The sequence below is a fragment of the Salmo trutta genome, chromosome 13 (assembly GCF_901001165.1).
Source record: "Salmo trutta chromosome 13, fSalTru1.1, whole genome shotgun sequence".
NCBI lineage: Eukaryota > Metazoa > Chordata > Actinopteri > Salmoniformes > Salmonidae > Salmo > Salmo trutta.
In genome coordinates this window covers 43,624,212-43,648,243 of record NC_042969.1, presented here as the reverse complement: position 1 = coordinate 43,648,243, position 24,032 = coordinate 43,624,212, and the positions used below count along the sequence as shown (strand labels likewise).

Genomic DNA, 24,032 nt, shown 5'->3' with positions numbered 1-24,032 from the left:
TACCTGTCAAAAGCGGGGGGGGGGGAATTTATCTATGCATTTAAATAGCGAATGGAGGACGCTTTTCCCTTGATTCATTTTCATTCCAGCCAGGTAGGCTATACTCCTGTTATAAAGCGAAGCAATGTGCCTAATATAGTAGGCCTAGCCTATTAAGCTGATGGGATCCTCCTCTTTTTAATAGAGGCCATCAAAACTCAATTTTCTCACGCAATTCCTTAACCAATAGAAAATTGGGATTAGAGGGACAATAGAGTGCTGAGTACTAGGCCATTACTGACTGGCATTTAGCACGTTTGGTAGATTATTAATGACCATCAGCAACATCAAAGCACAGCTTTGGAGTTACCGGTGTGGCGGACTGGCGGTAATACGTCACTGTAACACCCCTAGTTATGACTGACTGCTTAGATTTAGATGTATTCAAATCTGGACTTCAAAGCCAGTTCCACTGCTGATTTTCACCTGGGACTGATTTAGACCGGGATACCAAGTGGGTAAAATTATCAGGTAGAACAGAAAACCAGCAGTACTCTGGACCTCCAGAATTGGATTTGAATATCCCTGCCTTAGGTGATGCTTTACTGCGCAGTACTGCTTTTCGAAGCAGAGGATGACTGGAGAGCATGCGGTCAGAGCAAAATGTTGGTTCATCAACAATTCTCTGGTTGCCCCTAATGCTGACATTGGATGCTGACCTGAAATAAGTCCCATTTCTCCACTCTCTGACTTTTTCGCATAGATTTAACAATGATGAGCAACTTCTTCCAGTCAATGCTTACACCATTCCTATGCATTTAAATCCATGACATGGAGTTTGCAAGTGCACACTTCGGGAGAAGGTTGGAGAATTTGGGACACAGGCTACCAGTGGAGGCAACATTTTGCGACATCCGAAGATGTCCAAATCAGCCCTAGACCCTACCACCCTATGTGCTTTTGTAAACTCAGCAAAAATAGAAACGTCCTCTCACTGTCAGCTGTGTTTATTTTTAGCAAACGTAACGTGTAAATATTTGTATGAACATAAGATTCAACAACTGAGACATAAACTGAACAAGTTCCACAGACATGTGACTAACAAATTGAATAATGTGTCCCTGAACAAAGGGGGGGTCGAAATCAAAAGTAACAGTCAGTATCTGGTGTGGCCACCAGCTACATTAAGTACTGCAGTGCATCTCCTCCTCAAGGACTGCACCAGATTTGCCAGTTCTTGCTGTGAGATGTTACCCCATTCTTCCACCAAGGCACTTGCAAGTTCCCAGACATTTCTGGGGGGAATGGCCCTAGCCCTCACCCTCCGATCCAACAGGTCCCAGACGTCCTCAATGGGATTGAGATCCGGGCTCTTCGCTGGCCACTGCAGAACACTGACATTCCTGTCTTGCAGGAAATCATGCACAGAATGAGCAGTATGGCTGGTGGCATTGTCATGCTGGAGGGTCATGTCAGGATGAGCACTTTATGCCAGTCCTGTCTGGTCCAGCGACGGTGGGCTTGTGCCCATAGGCGACGTTGTTGCCGGTGACGTCTGGTGAGTTTCTGCCTTACAACAGGCCTACAAGCCCTCAGTCCAGCCTCTCTCAGCCTATTGCGGACAGTCTGACCACTGATAGAGGGATTGTGTGTTCCTGGTGTAACTCGGGCAGTTGTTGTTGCCATCCTGTACCTGTCCCGCAGGTGTGATGGTCGGATGTACCGATCCTGTGCAGGTGCTGTTACACGTGGTCTGCCACTGCGAGAACGATCAGCTGTCTGTCTTGTCTCTCTGTAGCGCTGTCTTAGGCGTCTCACAGGACGGACATTGCAATTTATTGGCCACATCTGCAGTCCTCATGCCTCCTTGCAGCATGCCTAAGACACATTCACGCAGATGAGCAGGGACCCTGGGCATCTTTCTTTTGGTGTATTTCAGAATCAGTAGAAAGGCCTCTCGAGTGTCCTAAGTTTTCATAACTGTGACCTTAATTGCCTACCATCTGTAAGCTGTTAGTGTCTTAACGACCGTTCCACAGGTGTATGTTCATTAATTGTTTATGGTTCATTGAACAAGCATGGGAAACAGTGTTTAAACCCTTTACAATGAAGATCTGTGAAGTTATTTGGATTTTTACAAATTGTCTTTGAAAGACAGGGTCCTGCTGAGTTTAATTCCGAGAGGAAGCAATATGGTGGGTTGCTCTCTAATTGGCTAGGTAGAATTCACTTCTCCTATCCAATCCTCTCAGTCTTACAAAAGTACGTAGGGTGTAGTAACTAGCCGGGGTTGATTTGATATTCAGGGGTAGTAGGCCTATCTCCTTCCTACATTTAGACACTTGGTTGGTTTATTTGTGAACTGACTGTGTGTCTCCGCTCTCCAGCTTTGGCAATGTCTTAATGTCAAGCCCAGTTCAGTGACTCTGCCTCCCTGGATATGTAAATCGACCATGGCCAATGCTGCTGTCCAAACCCCCTATATGTCAGAGTAGAGGAGCTAGGCTAGGCTATATATCTGGGCAGAGAGATGATATGACGGTGCTGGTGGTAAGAGTGCTCAGTGCTGCAGGGGTTCGGGTAGCTAAGCTTGGTAGATTAAGGGAGACATCGTTCAGACATTGTGAATGGCTGGCATTGTTAGTGCAGCTCAGGGGATCATACATTCGATTTCACAGACGTTCCCGAGAAAAGGTTGTGTGGTTCATGATGATATTATATTCTTACCTATTTATATAGTCATGGGGTTGATGTTTTGATAAGGCTGCACATGGATGATCCCATGCATCACTGTTTTTTGTGTGTGTGTGCGTGTACGTTAGTGTGTGTGTGTGTGTGTGTGTGTGTGTGTGTTTGGGAGGATGGGGACGTCACTGACTCTAGTCTCCCTACGTTGTCATCCTGTGCAGACGATCCTGAAGGAGGGCAAATTGGTAAAACAGACCAACTCGTTCCAGCGCTGGAAGAGACGCTACTTCAAACTGCGTGGGAGGACTCTGTACTATGCCAAGACTGCCAAGGTTGGTATTCATTTTTACTCTTTATGTATACAGTGAGCTGCAAAAGTATTGTGACCGTGAGACATTTTTTGTTGTTTTGGCTCTGTACTATAGCAAATGATACAATTACTATTAATTTGAAGATATTTTCATCCATATCGGGTGAACCGTTTAGAAATTATAGCACTTATTGTACATAGTCCCCCCATTTTAGGGGCAAATTCATGTAATTGTATTTCACACAACATTTCACAACACATTAAGTGTCCACCCTCAGGCCACTACTCTACTACCACATATCTACAACGCAAAATCCATGTGTACGTGTGTGTGTATGCATGTGTCTGTCCCTGTGTGTGTCTCCACAGTCCCCTCTCTTCCATAAGGTGTATTTTTATCAGGTTTTTTTTACATCAGATTTTACTGCTTGCATGAGTTACTTGATGTGGAATAGCGCTCTATGTAGTACTAAAAAACAGTTTCTATCTCAAGGCCATCAGATTGTTAAACAGCCATCACTAGCACATTCGAGGCTGCTGCCTATAGGCATAGACTAGGAATCACTGGCCACTTTAAGGAATGGGACACTAGTCACTTTAATGATGTTTACATATGTGGCATTACTCATCTCATATGTATATACTGTATTCTATACTAATCTACAGTATTTTAGTCACTTAATAATGTTTACATATCTTACATTACTCATCTCGTGTATATACTGTTGTCTATACTATTCTACCGTATCTCATTCACTTGATAATGCTTACATACCTTGCATTACTCATCTCATATGTACAGTTGAAGTCGGACGTTTACATACACCTTCGCCAAATACATTTAAACTCAGTTTTTGCATTTTGGCATTTTTTTTCCCTCACAATTCCTGACATTTAATCCTAGTAACAATTCCCTGTCTTAGGCCAGTTCGGATCATCACTTTATTTTAAGAATGTGATGTCAGAATAATAGTAGAGAGAATGATTTATTTCAGCTTTTATTTCTTTCATCACATTCCCAGTGGGTCAGAAGTTTACGTACACTCAATTAGTATTTGGTAGCATTGCCTTTAAATTGTTTAACTTGGGTCAAACGTTTCGGGTAGCCTTCCACAAGCTTTCCACAATAAGTTGGGTGAATTTTGGCCCATTCCTTCTGACAGAGCTGGTGCAACTGAGTCAGGTTTGTAGGCCTCCTTGTTCACACACACTTTTTCAGTTCTGCCCACACACTTTCTATAGGATTGAGGTCAGGGCTTTGTGATGGCCACTCCAATACCTTGACTTTGTTGTCCTTAATAAGCCGTTTTGCCACAACTTTGGAAGTATGCCTGGGTCATTGTCCATTTGGAAGACCCATTTGCGACCAAGCTTTAACTTCCTGACTGATGCCTTCAGATGTTGCTTCAATATATCCACATACTTTTCCTGCCTCATGATTCCATCTATTTTGTGAAGTGCACCAGTCCCTCCTGCAGCAAAACACCCCCACAACATGATGCTGCCACCCCCATGTTTCACGGTTGGGATGGTGTTCTTCGGCTTGCAAGCTTCCCCCTTTTTCCTCCAAACATAATAATGGTCTTTATGGCCAAACAGTTCTATTTTTGTTTCATCAGACCAGAGGACATTTCTCCATAAAGTACGATCTTTGTCCCCATGTGCAGTTGCAAACCGTAGTCTGGCTTTTTTATGGCGGTTTTGGAGCAGTGGCTTCTTCCTTGCTGAGCGGCCTTTCAGGTTATGTCGATTATAGGACTTGTTTACTGTGAATATAGATACTTTTACTGTGAATATAGATACAAGGTCCTTTGCTGTTGTTCTGGGATTGATTTGCACTTTTCGCACCATGGTACGTTCATTTCTAGGAGACAGAACGCGTCTCCTTCCTGAGCGGTATGACGGCTGCATGGTCCTATGGTGTTTATACTTGCGTACTATTGTTTGTACAGATGAACGTGGTACCTTCAGGTGTTTGGAAATTGCTCCCAAGGATGAACCAGACTTGTGGAGGTGTACAATTGTTTTCTGAGGTCTTGGCTGATTTCTTTTAATTTTCCCATGATGATGTCAAGCAAAGAAGGTAGGCCTTGAAATATATCCACAGGTACACCTCCAATTGACTCAAATTATGTCAATTAGCCTATCAGAAGCTTCTAAAGCAATGACATCATTTTCTGGAATTTTCCAAGCTGTTTAAAGGCACAGTCAAGTTAGTGTATATAAACTTCTGACCCACTGGAATTGTTTTACAGTGCATTTATAAGTGAAACAATCTATCTGTAAACAATTGTTGGAAAAACTACTTGTGTCATGCGCAAAGTAGATGTCCTAACCGACTTGCCAAAACTATAGTTTGTTATCAAGAAATTTGTGGAGTGGTTAAAAAACAAGTTTTAATTACTCCAACCTAAGTGTATGTAAACTTCCGACTTCAACTGTATATACTGTTTTTTTCTATACTTTTCTACTGTGTCTTAGTCTGTTCCGCTCTGACATCACTTGTCCATATGTATACAGTCTTAATTCATTCCTACTTAGAATTGTGTTTATTGGGTATTCGTTGTGTGATTTGTTAGATGTTACTGCACAATCGGAGCTAGAAGCACTAGCATTTCGCTACACCCGCAATGACATCTGCTTATCACGTGTATGTGACCAATAAAATTTGATTTGATTTACTGTGTGTCCGCCCATAGTCTGTGCTGGACTTGGGGACTGTGAATAGACCTCTGTTGGCGTGTATTGGGTATGCATAGGTGTCTGAGTTGTGTGCTAGTAGTTTAAACAAACAACTCGCTGCATTCAACATGTCAATACTTCTCACAAATACAAGTAGTGTTGAAGTCGATCTCTCCTCTACTTTGAGCCAGGAGAGATTGACATGCATATTATTAATGTTAGCTCTCCGTGTACATTTAAGGGCTAGCCGTGCTGCACTGTTCTGGGCCAGTTGTACATTTCCTAAGTTCCTCTTTGTGGCACCTGACCACATAACTGGAAAGTAGTCCTGGTGCGACAAAACTAGGGCATGTAGCACTTACCTTGTTAATAGCGTTATTAAGAAGGCAGCTTAGTGCTTTATTATGGACAGATCTCTCCCCATCTTAGCTACTGTTGCATCAATATATTTTGACCATGACAGTTTACAATCCAATGTTATACCAAGCAGTTTCGTCTCTTCAACTTGTTAAATTTCCATATTATTCATTACAAGATTTAGTTGAGGTTTAGGGTTTAGTGAATGATTTGTCCCAAATACAATGCTTTTAGTTTTTGTAATATTTAGGACTAATTTATTTCTTGCCACCCATTCTGAAACTGACTGCAGCTCTTTAAGTATTGCAGTGATTTCACTTGCTGTAATAGCTGAGGTCATCAGCATACATACAGTAGACACACAGGCTTTACTCAGAGCCAGTGGTAGGTCATTAGTTAATCTGTTGAGGACAGACGTTCCGCTAGCGGAACCCCGTTCCGCCTGCGGAACCCCTAGCCAACAGCCAATGGCATCGCACGGCGAGAAATACAAAACCAACTAAAATACCACAATTCAATTTTCTCAAACAATCAACTACATTACACTATTTTAAAGATAAATCTCTCGTTAATCTAACCACATTGTCCGATTTCAAAAAGGCTTTACAGCGAAAGCAAAACATTAGATTATGTTAGGAGAGTACATAGACACAAATAATCACACAGCCATTTTCCAAGCAAGCATATATGTCACATAAACCAAAACCACAGCTAAATGCAGCACTAACCTTTGATGATCTTCATCAGATGACACTCCTAGGACATTATGTTATACAATACATGCATGTTTTGTTCAATCAAGTTCATATTTATATCAAAAAACAGCTTTTTACATTAGCATGTGATGTTCAGAACTAGCATACCCACCGCAAACTTCCGATGAATTTACTTAATTACTCATGATAAACGTTGACAAAATACATAATTATTTTAAGAATTATAGATACAGAACTCCTTTATGCAATCGCTATGTCCGATTTTAAAATAGCTTTTCGGCGAAAGCACATTTTGCAATATTCTGAGTACATAGCTCGGCCATCACGGCTAGCTATTTTGACATCCGCCAACTTCGGGGTCACCTAAATTCAGAATTACTATTAGAAAAATTGGATTACCTTTGCTGTTCTTCGTCAGAATGCACTCCCAGGACTTCTACTTCAACAAATGTTGTTTTGGTTCCAAATAATCCATAGTTATGTCCAAATACCTCCGTTTTGTTCGTGCGTTCAGGTCACTATCCAAAGGGTAACGCGCAAGCGCATTTCGTGACAAAAAAATTCAAAATATTCAATTTCCGTACTTAGAAGCATGTCAAACGCTGTTTAAAATCAATTTTTATGCTATTTTTCTCGTAAAATAGCGATAATATTCCAACGTTGTATTTATTCAAAGGCTGAAAGAAAAACATGGCGAGTTCTCGTGACCGCACATCTCCAGTCTCACTGTCCCCAGGCTGACCACTTACAAACTCTGCTCCTATACTTTGCCCAGAGACAGCAGACACCCCATTCCACTTTCTGGCGGCTTTAGAGAGCCAATGGAAGCCTTAGAAAGTGTCACATTATAGCACAGATGCTGTAATGTTGATAGAGATGCAACCGAAGGACAACAAATTGTCAGACAGGGCACTTCCTGTATGGAGTCTTCTCAGGTTTTGGCCTGCCATATGAGTTCTGTTATACTCACAGACACAATTCAAACAGTTTTTGAAACTTTACAGTGTTTTCTATCCAAATTTACTAATTATATGCATATTCTATTTTCTGGGCAGGAGTAGTAACCAGATTAAATCGGGTACGTTTTTTATCCGGCCGTGGAAATACTGCCCCCTATCCCAAAGAAGTTAAGATTGAAAAAAGTAATGAGCCTAGACAGCTGCCCTGGGAAATGCCTGACTCTACCTGGAGGCCCCACTGAACACCCTCTGTGTTCTGTTAGACAGGTAACTCTCGATCCACAATATAGCAGGGGATGTAGCAGTAGCAGGCTATGATAGATAATGTCAAAAACCGCACTGAAGTCTAACACAACAGCCCCCACAATCTTTTTATCTGCAATTTCTCTCAGCCAATCAGTCATTTGTGTAAGTGCTGTGCTTATTGAATGTCCTTCCCTATTAAGCATGCTGATAGTCTTGTCAATTTGTTTACTGTAAAATAGCATTGTATCTGGTCAAACACCATTTTTTGGTAACTGATTAGTTGGCTTGAGCCAGTAAGGGGGGCTTTACTATTCTTAGTAGTGATGCACCAATATGACAATTTTTGGCCGATACCGATATATGATATTTTCCTTGCCAAAAAAACCCCACTACCGATAACCGATTATTGGACATTTTAGCTGCCTTTTTAGGCATTCTAGTACAGTTAAATAGTTAACACACACACACATGGACGCAGCGGTCTAAGGCACTGCATCTCAGTGCAAGAGGTGTCACTACAGTCCCTGGTTCGAATCCCGGCTATCACATCCGACCATGATCAGGAGTCCCAAAGGGCGTCGTCAGGGTTTGGCCGGGGTAGGCCGTCATTGTAAATAATAATTTGTTCTTAACTGACTTGCCTAGTTAAATAAAGCTTACACACACACCGCACTGACCAAAAAGTTCTTTTGTTGCCATTTACGTATGTCCCCATTTCCAGTAAAACATCATCAAAACCTATTTCTTTCACTTACTTGCTGTGCTGTTTCGTTGTTAATTTGCTCAGTCGTTTCATTCTCAAACAGGATTTCAATGGAACGCCGTTTGGGTCTTTGCATGTCAAAAAATAAAACATTGACCAGTAGATAACACTATTTGACGTGTCAACTTAGCTTGTTGACCAATTATGACCTGAATATGAGTTCACATCACATAGTAATTTAACGCGTACATACATTTCTTACGTTGTTATTACACATTGATTACAATATCACTTATATTTAATGTCACAACGATTCATCGAGACGTATGCTATGATGCTGGTAAAGTTGTCTCGCGCACCTACAGTGCTGGTCATAAAAAAAAGCTAGCTAGCTCATGGATGCAAACAATGTTCTTCCCCAAAAACATAGCAAAACGACAATCTGTTTCAGTAGCTATAGTTAGCTAGCTAACTATATAGCTAGGCGGCATCATCTAAAATAACCCTAATTTATAAGACATTGATTAATAGTGGTCGGACCCATCTATGTGAAGATAGCAACAATAAGGATTAGCCCCAATGGTGGACTTTGCGGTTAACCTTCAAAATAAAATTGTGATAATTCTACTATTTGTATTAATTTGCATCACTGTCAATGACATACTTTTATTTTGAAGGCAAACCGCATATTCCACTATTTGTGCCTAATCCTTATTGTGGCTAGCGTCACAACACATAACCAAGTCCGGTCGAGCCTCACTAGCCAGATTAAGCTAGCTGGTTGCTTATAACGTTAGATTTGGGCAACAGGGTTAAGTAGCTGGCTAGCTATTTATTTTCATTAACTAAAGTTAAATTTCAATAGGCAAACAACAAGTGACAACCTAGCTAATACTTACTTACTCACAAGAATTCCTGAATCATTGCTAAGAATAATGAAAATGACTGCAGTTTCTACTGGTCGTTGTTTTCAGGCTGATTGTATTGGTGCTAGCCAGGTACCAAGCTAAAACTAGCTACCCCCGAAGTTGTGGTCGAACAAATTATGCTTTATTACCAACGCGGTATTGTAAGCACATCGTTCGTGGCCGGTGTTTTCTTGTTTGCAGATTTTCTGTACAGCTTTAACAGTGCTTGATTGCCCCCCATCTATCTTCAGAGTTCGTTCTGTTAGGTGACCTAAACTGGGATATGCTTAGCACCCCTGGCAGTCCTACAATCTAAGCTAGATGCCCTCAATCTCACACAAATTATCAAGGAACCCACCAGGTACAACCCTAAATTCGTAAACATGGGCACCCTTATAGATATTATCCTAACCAACTTGCTGTCCAAATACACCTCTGCTGTTTTCAATCAGGATCTCAGCGATCACTGCCTCATTGCCTGTATTCGCTATGGGTCCGCGGTCAAACGACCACCCCTCATCACTGTCAAACGTTCCCTAAAACACTTCAGCTAGCAGGCCTTTCTAATCGACCTGGCCCGGGTATCCTGGAAGGATATTGACCTCATCCTGTCAGTAGAGGATGCCTGGTCGTTCTTTAAAAGTAATTTCCTCACCATCTTAAATACCCATGCCCCTTTCAAAAAAACTAAGAACAGATATAGCCCTTGGTTCACTCCAGACCTGACTGCCCTCAACCAGCACAAAAACATCCTGTGGCGGACTGCACTCGCATGGAATAGTCCCCGCGATATGCAACTTTTCAGGGAAGTCAGGAACCAATAAACGCAGTCAGTCAGGAAAGCAAAAGATAGCTTTTTCAAACATAAATTTGCATCCTGTAGCTCTAACTCCAAAATGTTTTGGGACACTGTAAAGTCCATGGAGAATAAGAGCACCTCCTCACAGCTGCCCACTGCACTGAGGCTAGGTAACACTGTCACTACCGATAAATCCACTATAATTGAGAATTTCAATAAGCATTTCTCTACGGCTGGGCATGCTTTCCTCCAGGCTACCACAACCTGGCCAACAGCTCCACACCCCCCGCGGCTACTTGCCCAAGCCTACCCAGCTTCTCCTTCACCCAAATCCAGATAGAAGATGTTCTGAAAGAGCTGCAAAACCTGGACCCGTACAAATCAGCTGGGCGAGACAATCTGGACCCTCTCTTTCTAAAATTATCTACCGCCATTGTTGCAACCTCTATTACCAGTCAATTCAACCTCTCTTTCATATCGTCCGAGATCCCTAAAGACTGGAAAGCTGCCGCGGTCATCCCCGTCTTCAAAGGGGGTGACACTCTAGATCCTAACTGTATCTGGTTTTCGAGCTGGTCACAGGTGCACCTCAGCCACGCTCAAGGTACTAAACGATATCATAACCACCATCGATAAAAGTTCTGTACTCTTTGTGCAGCCGTCTTCATCGACCGGGCCAAGGTTTTTGACTCTGTCAATCACCGTATTCTTATCGGCAGACTCAACAGCCTTGGTTTCTCAAATGACTGCCTCGCCTGGTTCACCAACTACTTCTCAGAGTTCAGTGTGTCAAATCGGAGGGCCTGTTGTCCGGGCCTCTAGCAGTCTCTATGGGGCTACCACAGGGTTCAATTCTCGGGCCGACTCTTTTCTCTGTATATATCAACGATGTCGCTCTTGCTGCGGGTGATTCCCTGATCGACCTCTACGCAGACGACACCATTCTGTATACTTCTGGCCCTTCTTTGGAACTGTGTTAACTAACCTCCAAACGAGCTTCAATGCCATACAACTCTCCTTCCGTTGTCACCAACTGCTCTTAAATGCAAGTAAAACTAAATGCATGCTATTCAACCGTTCGCTGCCCTCACCCGCCTGCCCGACTAGCATCACTACTCTGGACGGTTCTGACTTAGAATATGTGGACAACTACAAATACCTAGGTGTCTGGTTAGACTGTAAACTCTCCTTCCAGACTCATATTAAACATCTCCAATCCAAAATTACATCTAGAAACGGCTTCCTATTTCGCAAAACAAAGCCTCCTTCACTCACACTGCCAAACATACCCTCGTAAAACTGACTATCCAACTGATCCTCGACTTTGGCGATGTCATTTATAAAATAGCTTCTAATACTCAACAAATTGGATGCAGTCTATCACAGTGCCATCCGTTTTGTCACCAAAGCCCCATATACTACCCACCACTGCGACCTGTGTGCTCTAGTCGGCTGGCCCTCGCTACATATTTGTCGCCAGACCCACTGGCTCCAGGTCATCTATAAGTCTATGCTAGGTAAAGCTCTGCCTTATCTCAGCTCACTGGTCACCATAGCAGCACCCACCCGTAGCACGCGCTCCAGCAGGTATATCTCACTGGTCATCCCCAAAGCCAACAACTCCTTTGGCCGCCTTTCCTTCTAGTTCTCTGCTGCCAATGACTGGAACGAACTACAAAAATCACTGAAGCTGGAGACTCATCTCCCTCACTAGCTTTAAGCCACAGCTGTCAGAGCAGCTCACAGGTCACTGTACCTGTACATAGCCCATCTGTAAATAGCCCATCCAACTACCTCATCCCCATACTGTATCTTGCTCCTTTGCACCCCAGTATCTCTACTTGCACATTCATCTTCTGCACATCTACTATTCCAGTGTTTAATTGCTATATTGTAATTACTTCGCCACCATGGCCTAGTTATTGCCTTTACCTCCCTTATCCTACCTCATTTGCACACGCTGTATATAGACTTTTTCTACTGTATTATTGATTGTATGTTTGTTTGTTCCATGTGTAACTCTGTTGTTGTATGTGTCGACCTGCTTTGCTTTATTTTGGCCAGGTTGCAGTTGTAAATGAGAACTTGTTCTCAACTAGCCTACCTGGTTAAATAAAGGTAAAATCAAATCTGAGCAGCTAACCGATTGCTGCAGCTGTGCATAGCCCATCTGTAAATTGCCCACCCAATCTACCTACCTCATCCCCATATTGTTTTTATTTACTTTTATGCTCTTTTGCGCACCAGTATTTTTACTTGTACATCACCATCTGCTCATCTATCACTCCAGTGTTAATTTGCTAAATTGTAATTACTTCACTACTATGGCCTATTTACTGCCTTACCTCACGCCATTTGCACACACTGTATATAGACTTTATTTTTTTCTATTGTGTTATTGACTGTACGCTTGTTTATTCCATGTTTAACTCTGTGTTGTTGTTTGTTGCACTGCTTTGCTTTATCTTGGCCAGGTTGCAGTTGTCAATGAGAACTTGATCTCAACTAGCTTACCTGGTTAAATAAAGGTGAAATAAATAAAAAAGTGCTACTGTATGTTTTTTTACACGCAAAGACCCAAACGGCGTTCTATAGTATGTATGTTGTGAAGCTAATAGAAGTGACGCTATTACTGTGTAAGTCCGGTAGGGCAACATCGGAAAAATAGCGCACTTGGTAGTGTTTACCAGTGCTCGACCAGTCGGCGAAAGCTAACATCACCCATGGCAGAGAACGGTTGATTGTCAAGGGCAATGAATTCCGTTATCTTGGCTTTAATGAATTTCGCCTTTGAGTTGTCTCGCTGAAATGTTTTTTTTTTTTTCAAATGACTGCTTGACTTGTTGACTGCTCGATCCACACAGCAGACAGTGTGGGCTAGGTTATGAATACTGTGTTGCACATGTAGCACAACATTTTACGTGGAGTCATTAAGGCATGTACCTACGTTATATAGGTATGCACGTCAGTTTTGACATCGTTTTTGCACATCGGCGTTAAACTAGACATTGGCCATTACCGATGTTGGCATTTTTAGCTAATGTCGGCCGATTCAGATATGTTCACCGATATATCGTGCATCCCTAATTCTTAGGTAGCGGAATTACTTTTGCTTCCCATCAGGCCTGAGGGCACACACTTTGTAATAGGCATAAATTGAAGATATGGCAAAAAGGAGTGGTAATCTCGTCCGCTATTATCCTCAGTAGTTTTCCATCGAAGTTGTCAGACCCCGGTGGTTTGTCATTGTTGATAGACAACAATAATTTTTTCACCTCTTCCACACTCACTTTACGGAATGAAAAATTACAATTCTTGTCTTTCATAATTTGGTCAGATATACTTGGATGTGTAGTGTCAGCGTTTTGCTGCTGGCATGTCATGCCTAAGTTTGCTAATTTTGCCAGTGAAAAATGTATTTAAGTAGTTGGCAATATCAATGGGTTTTGTGATGAATGAGCCATCTGCTTCAATGAATGATTGAGCTCAATTTGCCTTTTTACACAAAATTTCATTGAATGTGCTCCAAAGCTTCTTTATTTAATTTATCTTTGTTTCAAAGTGTAGTTTATTTTTATTCAGTTTAGTCACATGATTTCTCTATTTGCAGTATGTTTGCCAATCGGTTGTGCAGCCAGACTTATTTGCCATTCCTTATGCCTCATCCCTCTCAACCATACAATTTTTCAATTTCTCATCCATCCAAGGGGATTTAAAAGTTTTTACATTCATTTTCATGGTGCTTTCTTATTAGTAACTGGGATAAGCAATTTCATAAATGTGTCAAGTGCAGCGTCTGTTTGCTCCTCATTACACACCACGGACCAACAAATATTATTTACACCAACAACATAGGAATCACTACAAAACTTATTGTATGACCTCTTATACACTATTTTAGGCCCAGCCTTTGGAACTTTGGTTTTCCTAGATATGGCTACTATATTGTGATCACTACATCTGATCTGGATACTGCATTCAACCAGATTTCTGCAGCATTAGTAAAGATGTGATCAATACATGTTGATGATTTGAGTCCTGTGCTGTTTGTAACTACCCTGGTAGGTTGACTGATAACCTGAACCAGGTTGCAGGCACTGGTTACAGTTTTAAGCTTTTTCTTGAGTGGACAGCTTGATAAAAGTCAGTCAATATTGAAATCACCCAGAAAATATACCTCTCTGTTGATATCACATACATTATCAAGCATTTCACACGTTATCCAGATACTGACTGTTAGCACTTGGTGGTCTATAGCAGCTTCCCACAAGAATGGGCTTTAGGTGAAGCAAGTGAACCTGTAGCCATATTATTTCAACAGCATTTGATATGAGATCCTCTCTAAGCCTTACAGGAACATGACTTTGAACATAAACTGCAACACTTCCAACATTGGCATGTGCCTCTTCTGAAGCTGTTGAACCATGTATTGCTACCACTGTATCATCAAAGGCATCTAAGTCAGTTTCAGAGAGAGTCAGTATATGCATGTCATCTGTTACTAGCAAGTTACCGATTTCATAAACCTTGCTTCTTAGGTTGCATATGTTAACGTGGGCTATTTTTAGCACTTTTCTGCGTTTAAAAAAATATATATATATTTTTTTCTTCCTTTACTGGGAGACTTATCCAAGGTAGACACGACAGTGATATTTATGTTTGAGCTGAGGGTAAGTTGTAGGGTGAGTTGCACACAGTGGACTTCCTACTAGGGAAAACTGCCTAAGTGCTAACAGTATAATTCAGGTTCATAGGCACATGATTACTGCATACAATAGCTGTAAAATTGACAGAGGCATTCAGGGAAGTTAGAAGGACATACATTAGGTTACTTACATTATGACTGCCAACTACCATGGGACAATGTACATTTGCAGCAGCACTACGACAACTCAGTGACACAATGGTAGGGATTATCTGAGCAGGGCTTGGGTCACTGATACATCGTTGTCTCAATGTAGCTTTGAAATGTGAGGACAGGGTCCAGGAGCCAAGATGATTTGGATAGACACTGTCATTCACTTTTATGTGTATTAAAGTTTAGTATTTGTTCCCATATTCGTAGCACGCAGTGACTATATCAAGCTGGTGACTACAAATGTGTGTGTTTCAGATTATTTTATTGTAAATAAGAATACAATATGTTTCTAAACACCTCTACATTAATGTGTATGCTATCATGATTACAGATTATCCTGAATGAAACGTGGATATATATGAGTGAGGAAGTTAGAGGCATAAATATCATCCCCCCCATGTCTTGGGGGTATGATATAAAATGCTAACCTCCCCTGTTATTGTAATGGTGAGAGGTTAGCATGTCTTGGGGGTATGATATAAAATGCTAACCTCCCCTGTTATTGTAATGGTGAGAGGTTAGCATGTCTTGGGGGTATGATATAAAATGCTAACCTCCCCTGTTATTGTAATGGTGAGAGGTTAGCATGTCTTGGGGGTATGATATAAAATGCTAACCTCCCCTATTATTGTAATGGTGAGAGGTTAGCATGTCTTGGGGGTATGATATCAAATGCTAACCTCCCCTGTTATAGTAATGGTGAGAGGTTAGCATGTCTTGGGGGTATGATATCAAATGCTAACCTCCCCTGTTATTGTAATGGTGAGACGTTAGCATGTCTTGGGGGTATGATATCAAATGCTAACCTCCCCTGTTATAGTAATGGTGAGAGGTTAGCATGTCTTGGGGGTATGATATAAAATGCTAACCTCCCCTGTTATTGTAATGGTGAGAGGTTAGCATGTCTTGGGGTATGATATAAAATGCTAACCTCCCCTGTTATTGTAATGGTGAGAGGTTAGCATGTCTTGGGGGTGATATAAAATGCTAACCTCCCCTGTTATTGTAATGGTGAGAGGTTATTTCTTGGGGGTATGATATTTGTGCGTCTAACTTTCTCACTCAGGACTATCCGTAATCGTGGTAGCATCCACATTAAGTGTTTAGAAACATATTCTATTCTTATTTACAATAAAAGTTACTCCAAAATGACACTACAGTATTTACTATTCATTTCTATGGGCACAAAATAATCTGAAACACAACCAAAACAAACTGCAAATACATCCAACAAGTTTGTAAAGTCACAAGCTTGATGTAATCATTGTGTGTTAGGAATATGGGACAAAATACTAAACTTTTTACTACTTTAATACAAAAGTTAATTTATCTGAATACTTTTGGTCCCCTAAAATGGAGGGACTATGTACAGAAAGTGTAGTAATTTCAAAATGGTTAATCTGATATGGATGAAAATACCCTCAAATTAAAGCTGTTTGCACTTTAACCTGATAGTATTGAGAGGTATTGACATGTTGAAAGCACCGAGCTGTCTGTTTAAACAACTAGCACTCAGCTCAGACACCCGTGCATACCCCACAAGACATGCCACCAGAGGTCTCTTCACAGTCCCCAAGTCCAGAACAGACTATGGGAGACGCACAGTACTATATAGAGCCATATAGAGCCAACTCTATTCCACATCAAGAAACTGATGCCAGCAGTGGAATCAGATAAAAATACACCTTATGGAACAGCGGGGACTGTGAAGCAACACAAACACAGGCACAGACACACGCATACACACACATGATAACATACGCACTATACACACACGTACACATGGATTGTGGCGTATGGGCCTGAGGGCAGATACTTAGTGTGTTGTGAATTCTGTAATGAATGTATTGTAATGTTTTCAAAATTGTATAACTGCCTTAATTTTGCCAGACCCCAAGAAGAGTAGCTGCTGCCTTGGCAGATAGTCATTGAATCATTTCAAATCCAAAGTGCTGGAGTACAGTTCCAGAACATCAAAACCTTTGTCGCTCTCCCAATACTTTTGGAGCTAAATGTATATATATATTTTGTATTTTTTTTATTGCGCCAGTACAGTGAAGAGGAGATAGGAAAGGTAGGAGGGATTGCGAGTCAGAAGGACAGTGGGTCCGATTCAAACTCATGCTAATTCTGTAAGCCTAGGCTGTACATGTGTGCTAGAGTCAGCAACACTAACCCCTGGACCACACAGGCCACATTACTTCTGAAAATAGTTCAGTAGTACCTATCTACAGACAGTTTTCTGTATTTTTGATTTAGACCTAACAGTCGGATGATGTAACAATTTCTTTCTCTTTTTTTTCCCTCAGTCCATCATCTTTGATGAGGTTGACCTGACAGATGCGAGCGTGGCCGAATCCAGCACTAAGAACGTCAACAATAGTTTCACTGTGAGTCCCTTCTTTCTATCTCTTTCTTTCTTTAGCCTACTTCTTATGATTTTTCTGCCTGTCTTTCTATATTTACAGTACCAGTCAAAAGTTTGGACACACCTACTACTAGTGCTAAACAAATCAAAATCTATTTTATATTTAAATTCTTCAAAGTAGCCACCCTTTGCCTTGATGACAGCTTTCCACACTCTTGGCATTCTCTCAACCAGCTTCATGAGGAATGCTTTTCCAACAGTCTTCGAAGGAGTTCCCACATATGCTGAGCACTTGTTGGCTGCTTTCAATTCACTCTGCGGACCAATTCATCCCAAACCATCTCAATTGGGTAGAGGTCGGGTGACTGTGGAGGCCAGGTCATCTGATGCAACACTCCATCACTCTCCTTCTTGGTCAGATAGCCCTTACACAGCCTGGGTGTGTTTTGGGTCATTGTCCTGTTGAAAAACAAATGATAGATCCACTAAGTGCAAACCAGATGGGATGGTGTATTGCTGCAGAATGCTGTGGTAGCCATGCTGGTAAGTGTGCCTTGAATTCTAAATAAATCACTGACATTGTCACCAGCAAAGCATCCCCACACCATCACACCTCATCTTCCATGCATCATGGTGGGAACCACACATGTGGAGATCATGCGTTCACCTACTCTGCGTCTCACAAAGACACGGCTGTTGGGACCAAAAATCTCAAATTTGTACTTGTCAGATTTCCACCAGTCTATTGTCCATTGCTTGTGTTTCTTGGCCCAAGCAAGTCACTTCTTATTATTATTATTGGTGTCCTTTAGTAGTGGTTTCTTTTGCAGCAATTCGACCATGAAGGCCTGATTTCACGTAGTCTCCTCTGAGCAGTTGATGTTGAGATGTGTCTGTTACTTAAAAGTCTGTGAAGCTTTTATTTGGGCTGCAATCTGAGGTGCAGTTAACTTTAATGAACTTCTCCTCTGCAGCAGAGGTAACTCTGAGTCTTCCTTTCCTGTGGCGGTCCTCATAAGAGACAGTTTCATCATAGCGCTTGATAGTTTTAGCGACTGCACTTGAAGAAACTTTCAAAGTTCTTGAAATTCTCTGGATTTACCTTCATGTCTTAAAGTAATGATGATGATGGACTGTCGTTTCTCTTTGCTTATTTGAGCTGTTCTTGCCATGGTATGGACTTGGTCTTTTACTAAATAGGGCTATCTTCTGTATACCACCCCTACCTAGTCACAACACAACTAATTGGCTAAAACGCATTAAGAAGGAAAGAAAGTCCACAAATTAACTTTTAACAAGGCACACCTGTTAATTGCAATGCATTCCAGGTGACTACCCCATGAATCTGGTTGAGAGAATTTCAAGAGTGTGCAAAGCTGTCAAGGCAAAGGGTGGCTACTTTGAAGAATCTCAAATATAAAATATATTTTGTTTTGTTTAACCCTTTTTTGGTTACTACATGATTCCATATGTGTTATTTCATAGTTTTGATGTCTTCACTATTATTCTACAATGCAGAAAATATAAAAAAATAAATTAAAAAAAAACTTGAATGAGTATAGGTGTGTCCAAACTTTTGACTGGTACTGTATGTCTTTCTGTCTCTTGGCTACTGTCCAGCCATATGTCAGCCCTGTGTCGGCCGTGGTCATTCTAACCTAAGGGTCATCATCCTGTGGTCATGTGGTGGTCAAATGACCAAACTGCAGGATGAACACCACTAAAATCACCAAACTTACGTAGTGGTCCCGTGTGGCTCAGTTGGTAGAGCATGGTGTTTGCAACGCCAGGGTTCTGTGTTCGATTCCCACGGGGGACCAGTACGGAAAAAAATATATATGAAATGTATGAAATGTATGCATTCACTACTGTAAGTCGCTCTGGATAGGAGCATCTGCTAAATGACTAAAATGTAAATGTAGTGTCACTCATGATTTCTGACTGTTGATAATGATAACATTTCCTGATGACATGAATAACATTTCATCACATAAGCGCTACTCTGCGATAGGGGTTATTTCTCTGTGAAAAATCACGGGCAAAAATACGTTTTGAGTCTTGCGGTGTGTTTATAGGTTGCCTTTGGGGTTGTTTCACCATAAAAAGCAAAAGAAAGAGGATTTCGACATCCGCCATCTGATTTGTTCTGAAATTGTTTTGGTTGTTGGAAACCGATAAGTTTAGCATTCCTGCAAAATTAATTTGTTGAAATATAATTTGATCTAAGAAATTAAGCTAATTGATTTCATCCAAATTGGTCATTTTTTATTTACAGGGTTCATATAATATTCAATAAATGTAGTACTGTAGAAAAGCCCATGGAGTTGGTGGAATAATCCTTTAATTCTTTGCCACTTACTCAGCTGGGCCAGGGGCGCTTTAATTAGGTCAGGTGGAAATATCCGACAGATCTCCACTCCATAAAAGGAGTAAATCACCATCGCCTGATCGCGCTGCTTTCTCTTCCTTCACTCTGTCAAATCCAGAAGTTCTGTGCGTCCATGAATCCACGTAAGTCCACCGACTCTGTTACCTTTCATCTGAACTTTCATCTGAACTATCTGTTGCGATCGGGAGAGTGGGCCATCAGTAGTTGTTTGAAGTTATTATCGCGGAGCGCGGCTTGGAGCGCACGCTTCAAACATTTTGTTTAATGTGAATGGTCAATGATTCCGGCCCTACGGATCATAATAGGCCAATTATGCAATTGGTATGGTTAATATGTAATGAAATTCCGTGTACACATGAAGACACTTGAAAGGGTGAAATAAGAAAGTAATTGTTTGTTGAACTGATCGGCTCTGATATCCAACTAATGGCGTTTATAGATTGAATAACCGATCACTGTTTGTATTATTCTTTCATGATTTATGATAAATAGTTACAAGCCTAAATTACTCACCGATGATTCCTATTGACTTATTAATGAACTGGATTGTTGAATTCCCTAAATGATGTTAATAATGAATGATTGTTATTAGATCTTTGTGATGATGGATTTGATTGGACACACGTTATTCTGTTTCCTTTGTTATGCAGCACAGACTACTCAGTAAATATACCACTTTATGGTTAAAGGAATTCCTGCCTCAGTCTCATCCATTCCTCTGTCACCTGACCCGTGACCACCTGTTCACCCTCACTGTCAGTCATCCTACCTGTCCAGCTACCCACACAGATTCCACTAATCTTTCAAGCACCTAACATCCGATTTGGACCAAACTTTTTTCTATCAATGAGTTAGATGTGAGGAATCCAAAGAGATTGTTAAACGCCACCCACAGACCCCCCCCACTCCCCCGCCAATCCCACCCCAACAACAAGTGTATATACTATCAGTTCTCTGTTTGACAAGTAGAATGGAGCTGCAGATGAAATAATTTATGATGAAAGTGCACAGTGATGAGTTTGATGCTCTTTTCCAATAAATATTGAGGGTTTTGTTCTGGTGACATGATTTGATGCTTGGCTGCCGTTTGACAAGTAAATAATCTCACTCCTTTGTCCATAATAATCTGATCATGTAGGCTTATACCTGCACTGTATTTGCAAGTTTTTGGCTAGAGCGTACATGCCAAGACCAGAGTGGGCACATTTGCTATATAACGTAACATGTTTTGTAACAAAACCATCAGTGGAGTTAAAAATAATATGGAAACCCATTTAAAGTAAGATTCACCTATTTTGAATGTCATATTGTTTTTGTGTATCTCTGAGTGACGTTCTATTGAGACCCTGGGTCATTTCATGTTTATCTGAGCTATTGCCGTTCAAATAGGCAAAAAAATGAAATTGCTTATCCCAGTTACTAATAACCATGCACCCATTTAAGAAAATGACTGTAAAAACTGTTAACTCCCTGTGGTTTGATGAGGAATTGAAAATTGTATTGTTGAGAGGGATGAGGCAAAATTAATGGCAAATAAGTCTGGCTACACAACCATTTGCAAACGTACTGCAAATTGAGAAATCATGTGACTAAACTGAATAAAAAGAAGAAGAAACTACACTATGAAACAAAGATAAATGACATAGAATGATAGTAAAAAGCTTTGGAGCACCTTCAATTACATTTTGGGGGAGAAAAGGCACTCAGCTCCATCATTCATTGAATCAGATGATTATGTTGATTTTTTTTAATTGGCAAGATTACCAAACTTTGGCATGACATGCCGGCAACAAATGCTGACACTACACATCCAAGTATATCTGACCAAATTATGAAAGACACATTGTCATTTTGAATTCCGTAAAGCGAGTGTGGAAGAGGTGAAACAATTATTGTTGTCAATGAACAATGACAAGCCACCGGGGTCTAACAACTTGGATGGAAAATTAATGAATATAATAGCGGACAATATTGCCACTCCTATTTGCCATATCATTACTTTAAGCCTACTAGAAAGTGTTTGCCCTCTGGCACGGAGGGAAGCAAAAGTAATTCCGCTATCTAAGAATAGTAAAGCCCCCTTTACTGGCTCAAAAATCCGACTAATCAGCCTGTTACCAACCTTTTAGTAATGTTTTGGAAAAAATTGTGTTTGACCGGATACAATGCTATTTTACAGTAAACAAATTGACCACAGACTTTCAGCACACTTATAGGGAAGGAAATTCAACAAGCACATCAACAAATTGATGATAAAAATATTGTTGGGGCTGTTTTGTTAGACTTCAGTGTAGCTTTTGAAATTATCGATCATAGTCTGCTGCTGGAAAAAGTGATGTGTTATGGCTTTACACCCCCTGCTATATTGTGGATAAAGAGTTAGACAGGTAACAGCACACAGAGGGTGTTCTTTTAATGGAATCCTGTCCAACATAATCCAGGTAGAATCAGGAATTCCCCAGGGTAGCTGTCTAGGCCCCTTACTTTTTTCAATCTTAACTAACGACATGTCACTGGCTTTGAGTAATGCCAGTGTTTCTATGTATGCGGATGCCTCAACACTATACACGTCAGCTACTACAGCAACGGAAATGACTGTAAAACTTAACAAAGAGCTGCAGTTAGTTTCAGAATGGGTGGCACGGAATAAGTCAGTCTGAAATATATTTAAAAAAAACTAAAAGCATTGTGTTTGGGACAAATCATTCACTAAACCCTAAACCTCAACTAGATCTTGTAATAAATGATGTGGAAATTGAGCAAGTTGTGTTGACTAAACTGCTTGGAGTAACCCTGGATTGTAAACTGTCTAGGTCAAAACATTGATACAAAAGTAGCTAATATCGGGAGAAGTCTGTCCATAATAAAGTGCAGCTCTGCCTTCTTAACAGCACTATCAACAAGGCAGGTCATACAGGTCCTAGTTTAGTCACACCTGCACTACTGTTCAGTTGTGTGGTCAGGTTCCACAGAGGGACTTACGAAAATTGCAATTGGCTCAGAACAGGGCAGCAAGGTTGGCCCTTGGATGTACACAGAGAGCAAACATTAATAATAGGCATGTGAATCTCTCAAGTGGAAGAGAGATTGACTTCATCAGTACTTTTTTTGTAAGAGGTTTTGACAAGCTGAATGTACCTATCTGTATGTTTAAACAGCTCAGACACCCATGCATACCCCACAAGACATGCCATCAGTGGTCTCTTCACAGTCCCCCAGTCCAGAACAGACTATGGGAGGCGCACAGTACCACCTAGAGCCATGACTACATGGAACTCTATTCCACATCAGGTAACTGATGCGAGCAGTGGAATCAGATTTAAATAACATATAAAAATGCACCTTATGGGACAGCGTGGACTGTTAAGCAACATAAACATAGACACATGAATACACACACGCACACATGGAGTTTGTGTTGTAGATATATGGTAGTGGAGTGTGGGCATGAGGGCACACTTCGTGTGTTGTGAATTCTTTAATGAATGTATTGAAATGTTTTTAAAATTGTATTACTGTGTTAATTTTGCTAGATCCCAGGAAGAGTAGATGCTGCCTTGGCAGCAGCTAATGGGGATCCATAATAAATACAAATACTTATTGATGAAAAAGTTTGCATTTGAAACCGTGACCAGGTAAAATAGCCTAATTTCTCAGAGATGAAATTATATTTAAACAAAATAAAGTTGCAGGAACGCTCATCTTATCCGTTTCTAACTACAGACACGATTTCAGAACGATCTGAGATGGTGGGTGTCATGGCTTGATGAAATGACATGGAACAACCCTTTGGACTCATTTACATTTAATAACTGGGTGGGGCTGTGTTAGTCAGTGAGTATCCGGAATTGGCAGCTTGTGTGTGTGTGTGTGCATGCATGTCTGTGCGTGCGTGCGTGATAGAGAATGTTGACAGTATGCGAATGCGTCCACAGAGCTGCATTTTCTGTGTTGAGGTTAATTCCTCCTGCTCTATTTTTATTGATTTCTCACGCTGCCTGGAGTGGAGCTTTCCTAGTCGCTCATTGATGACAGCCCAAACCCATGCAGACCTGGGTACAAATACTATT

At 41.0% G+C, this 24,032-nt stretch overlaps 1 protein-coding gene across 2 annotated transcripts in view; it reads left to right on the top strand.

The window, feature by feature from the left end:
- The window catches only part of LOC115205810 (diacylglycerol kinase delta), a 152,852-nt gene that overhangs the window by 23,985 nt on the left and 104,835 nt on the right, over positions 1-24,032 (top strand). For both annotated transcript variants that reach the window (XM_029772147.1, XM_029772146.1), the window contains exons 2-3: positions 2,889-2,999; positions 17,515-17,595. In XM_029772147.1, the coding sequence (XP_029628007.1) occupies positions 2,889-2,999; positions 17,515-17,595 (192 nt within the window). The remainder of the gene's footprint in view (positions 1-2,888; positions 3,000-17,514; positions 17,596-24,032) is intronic.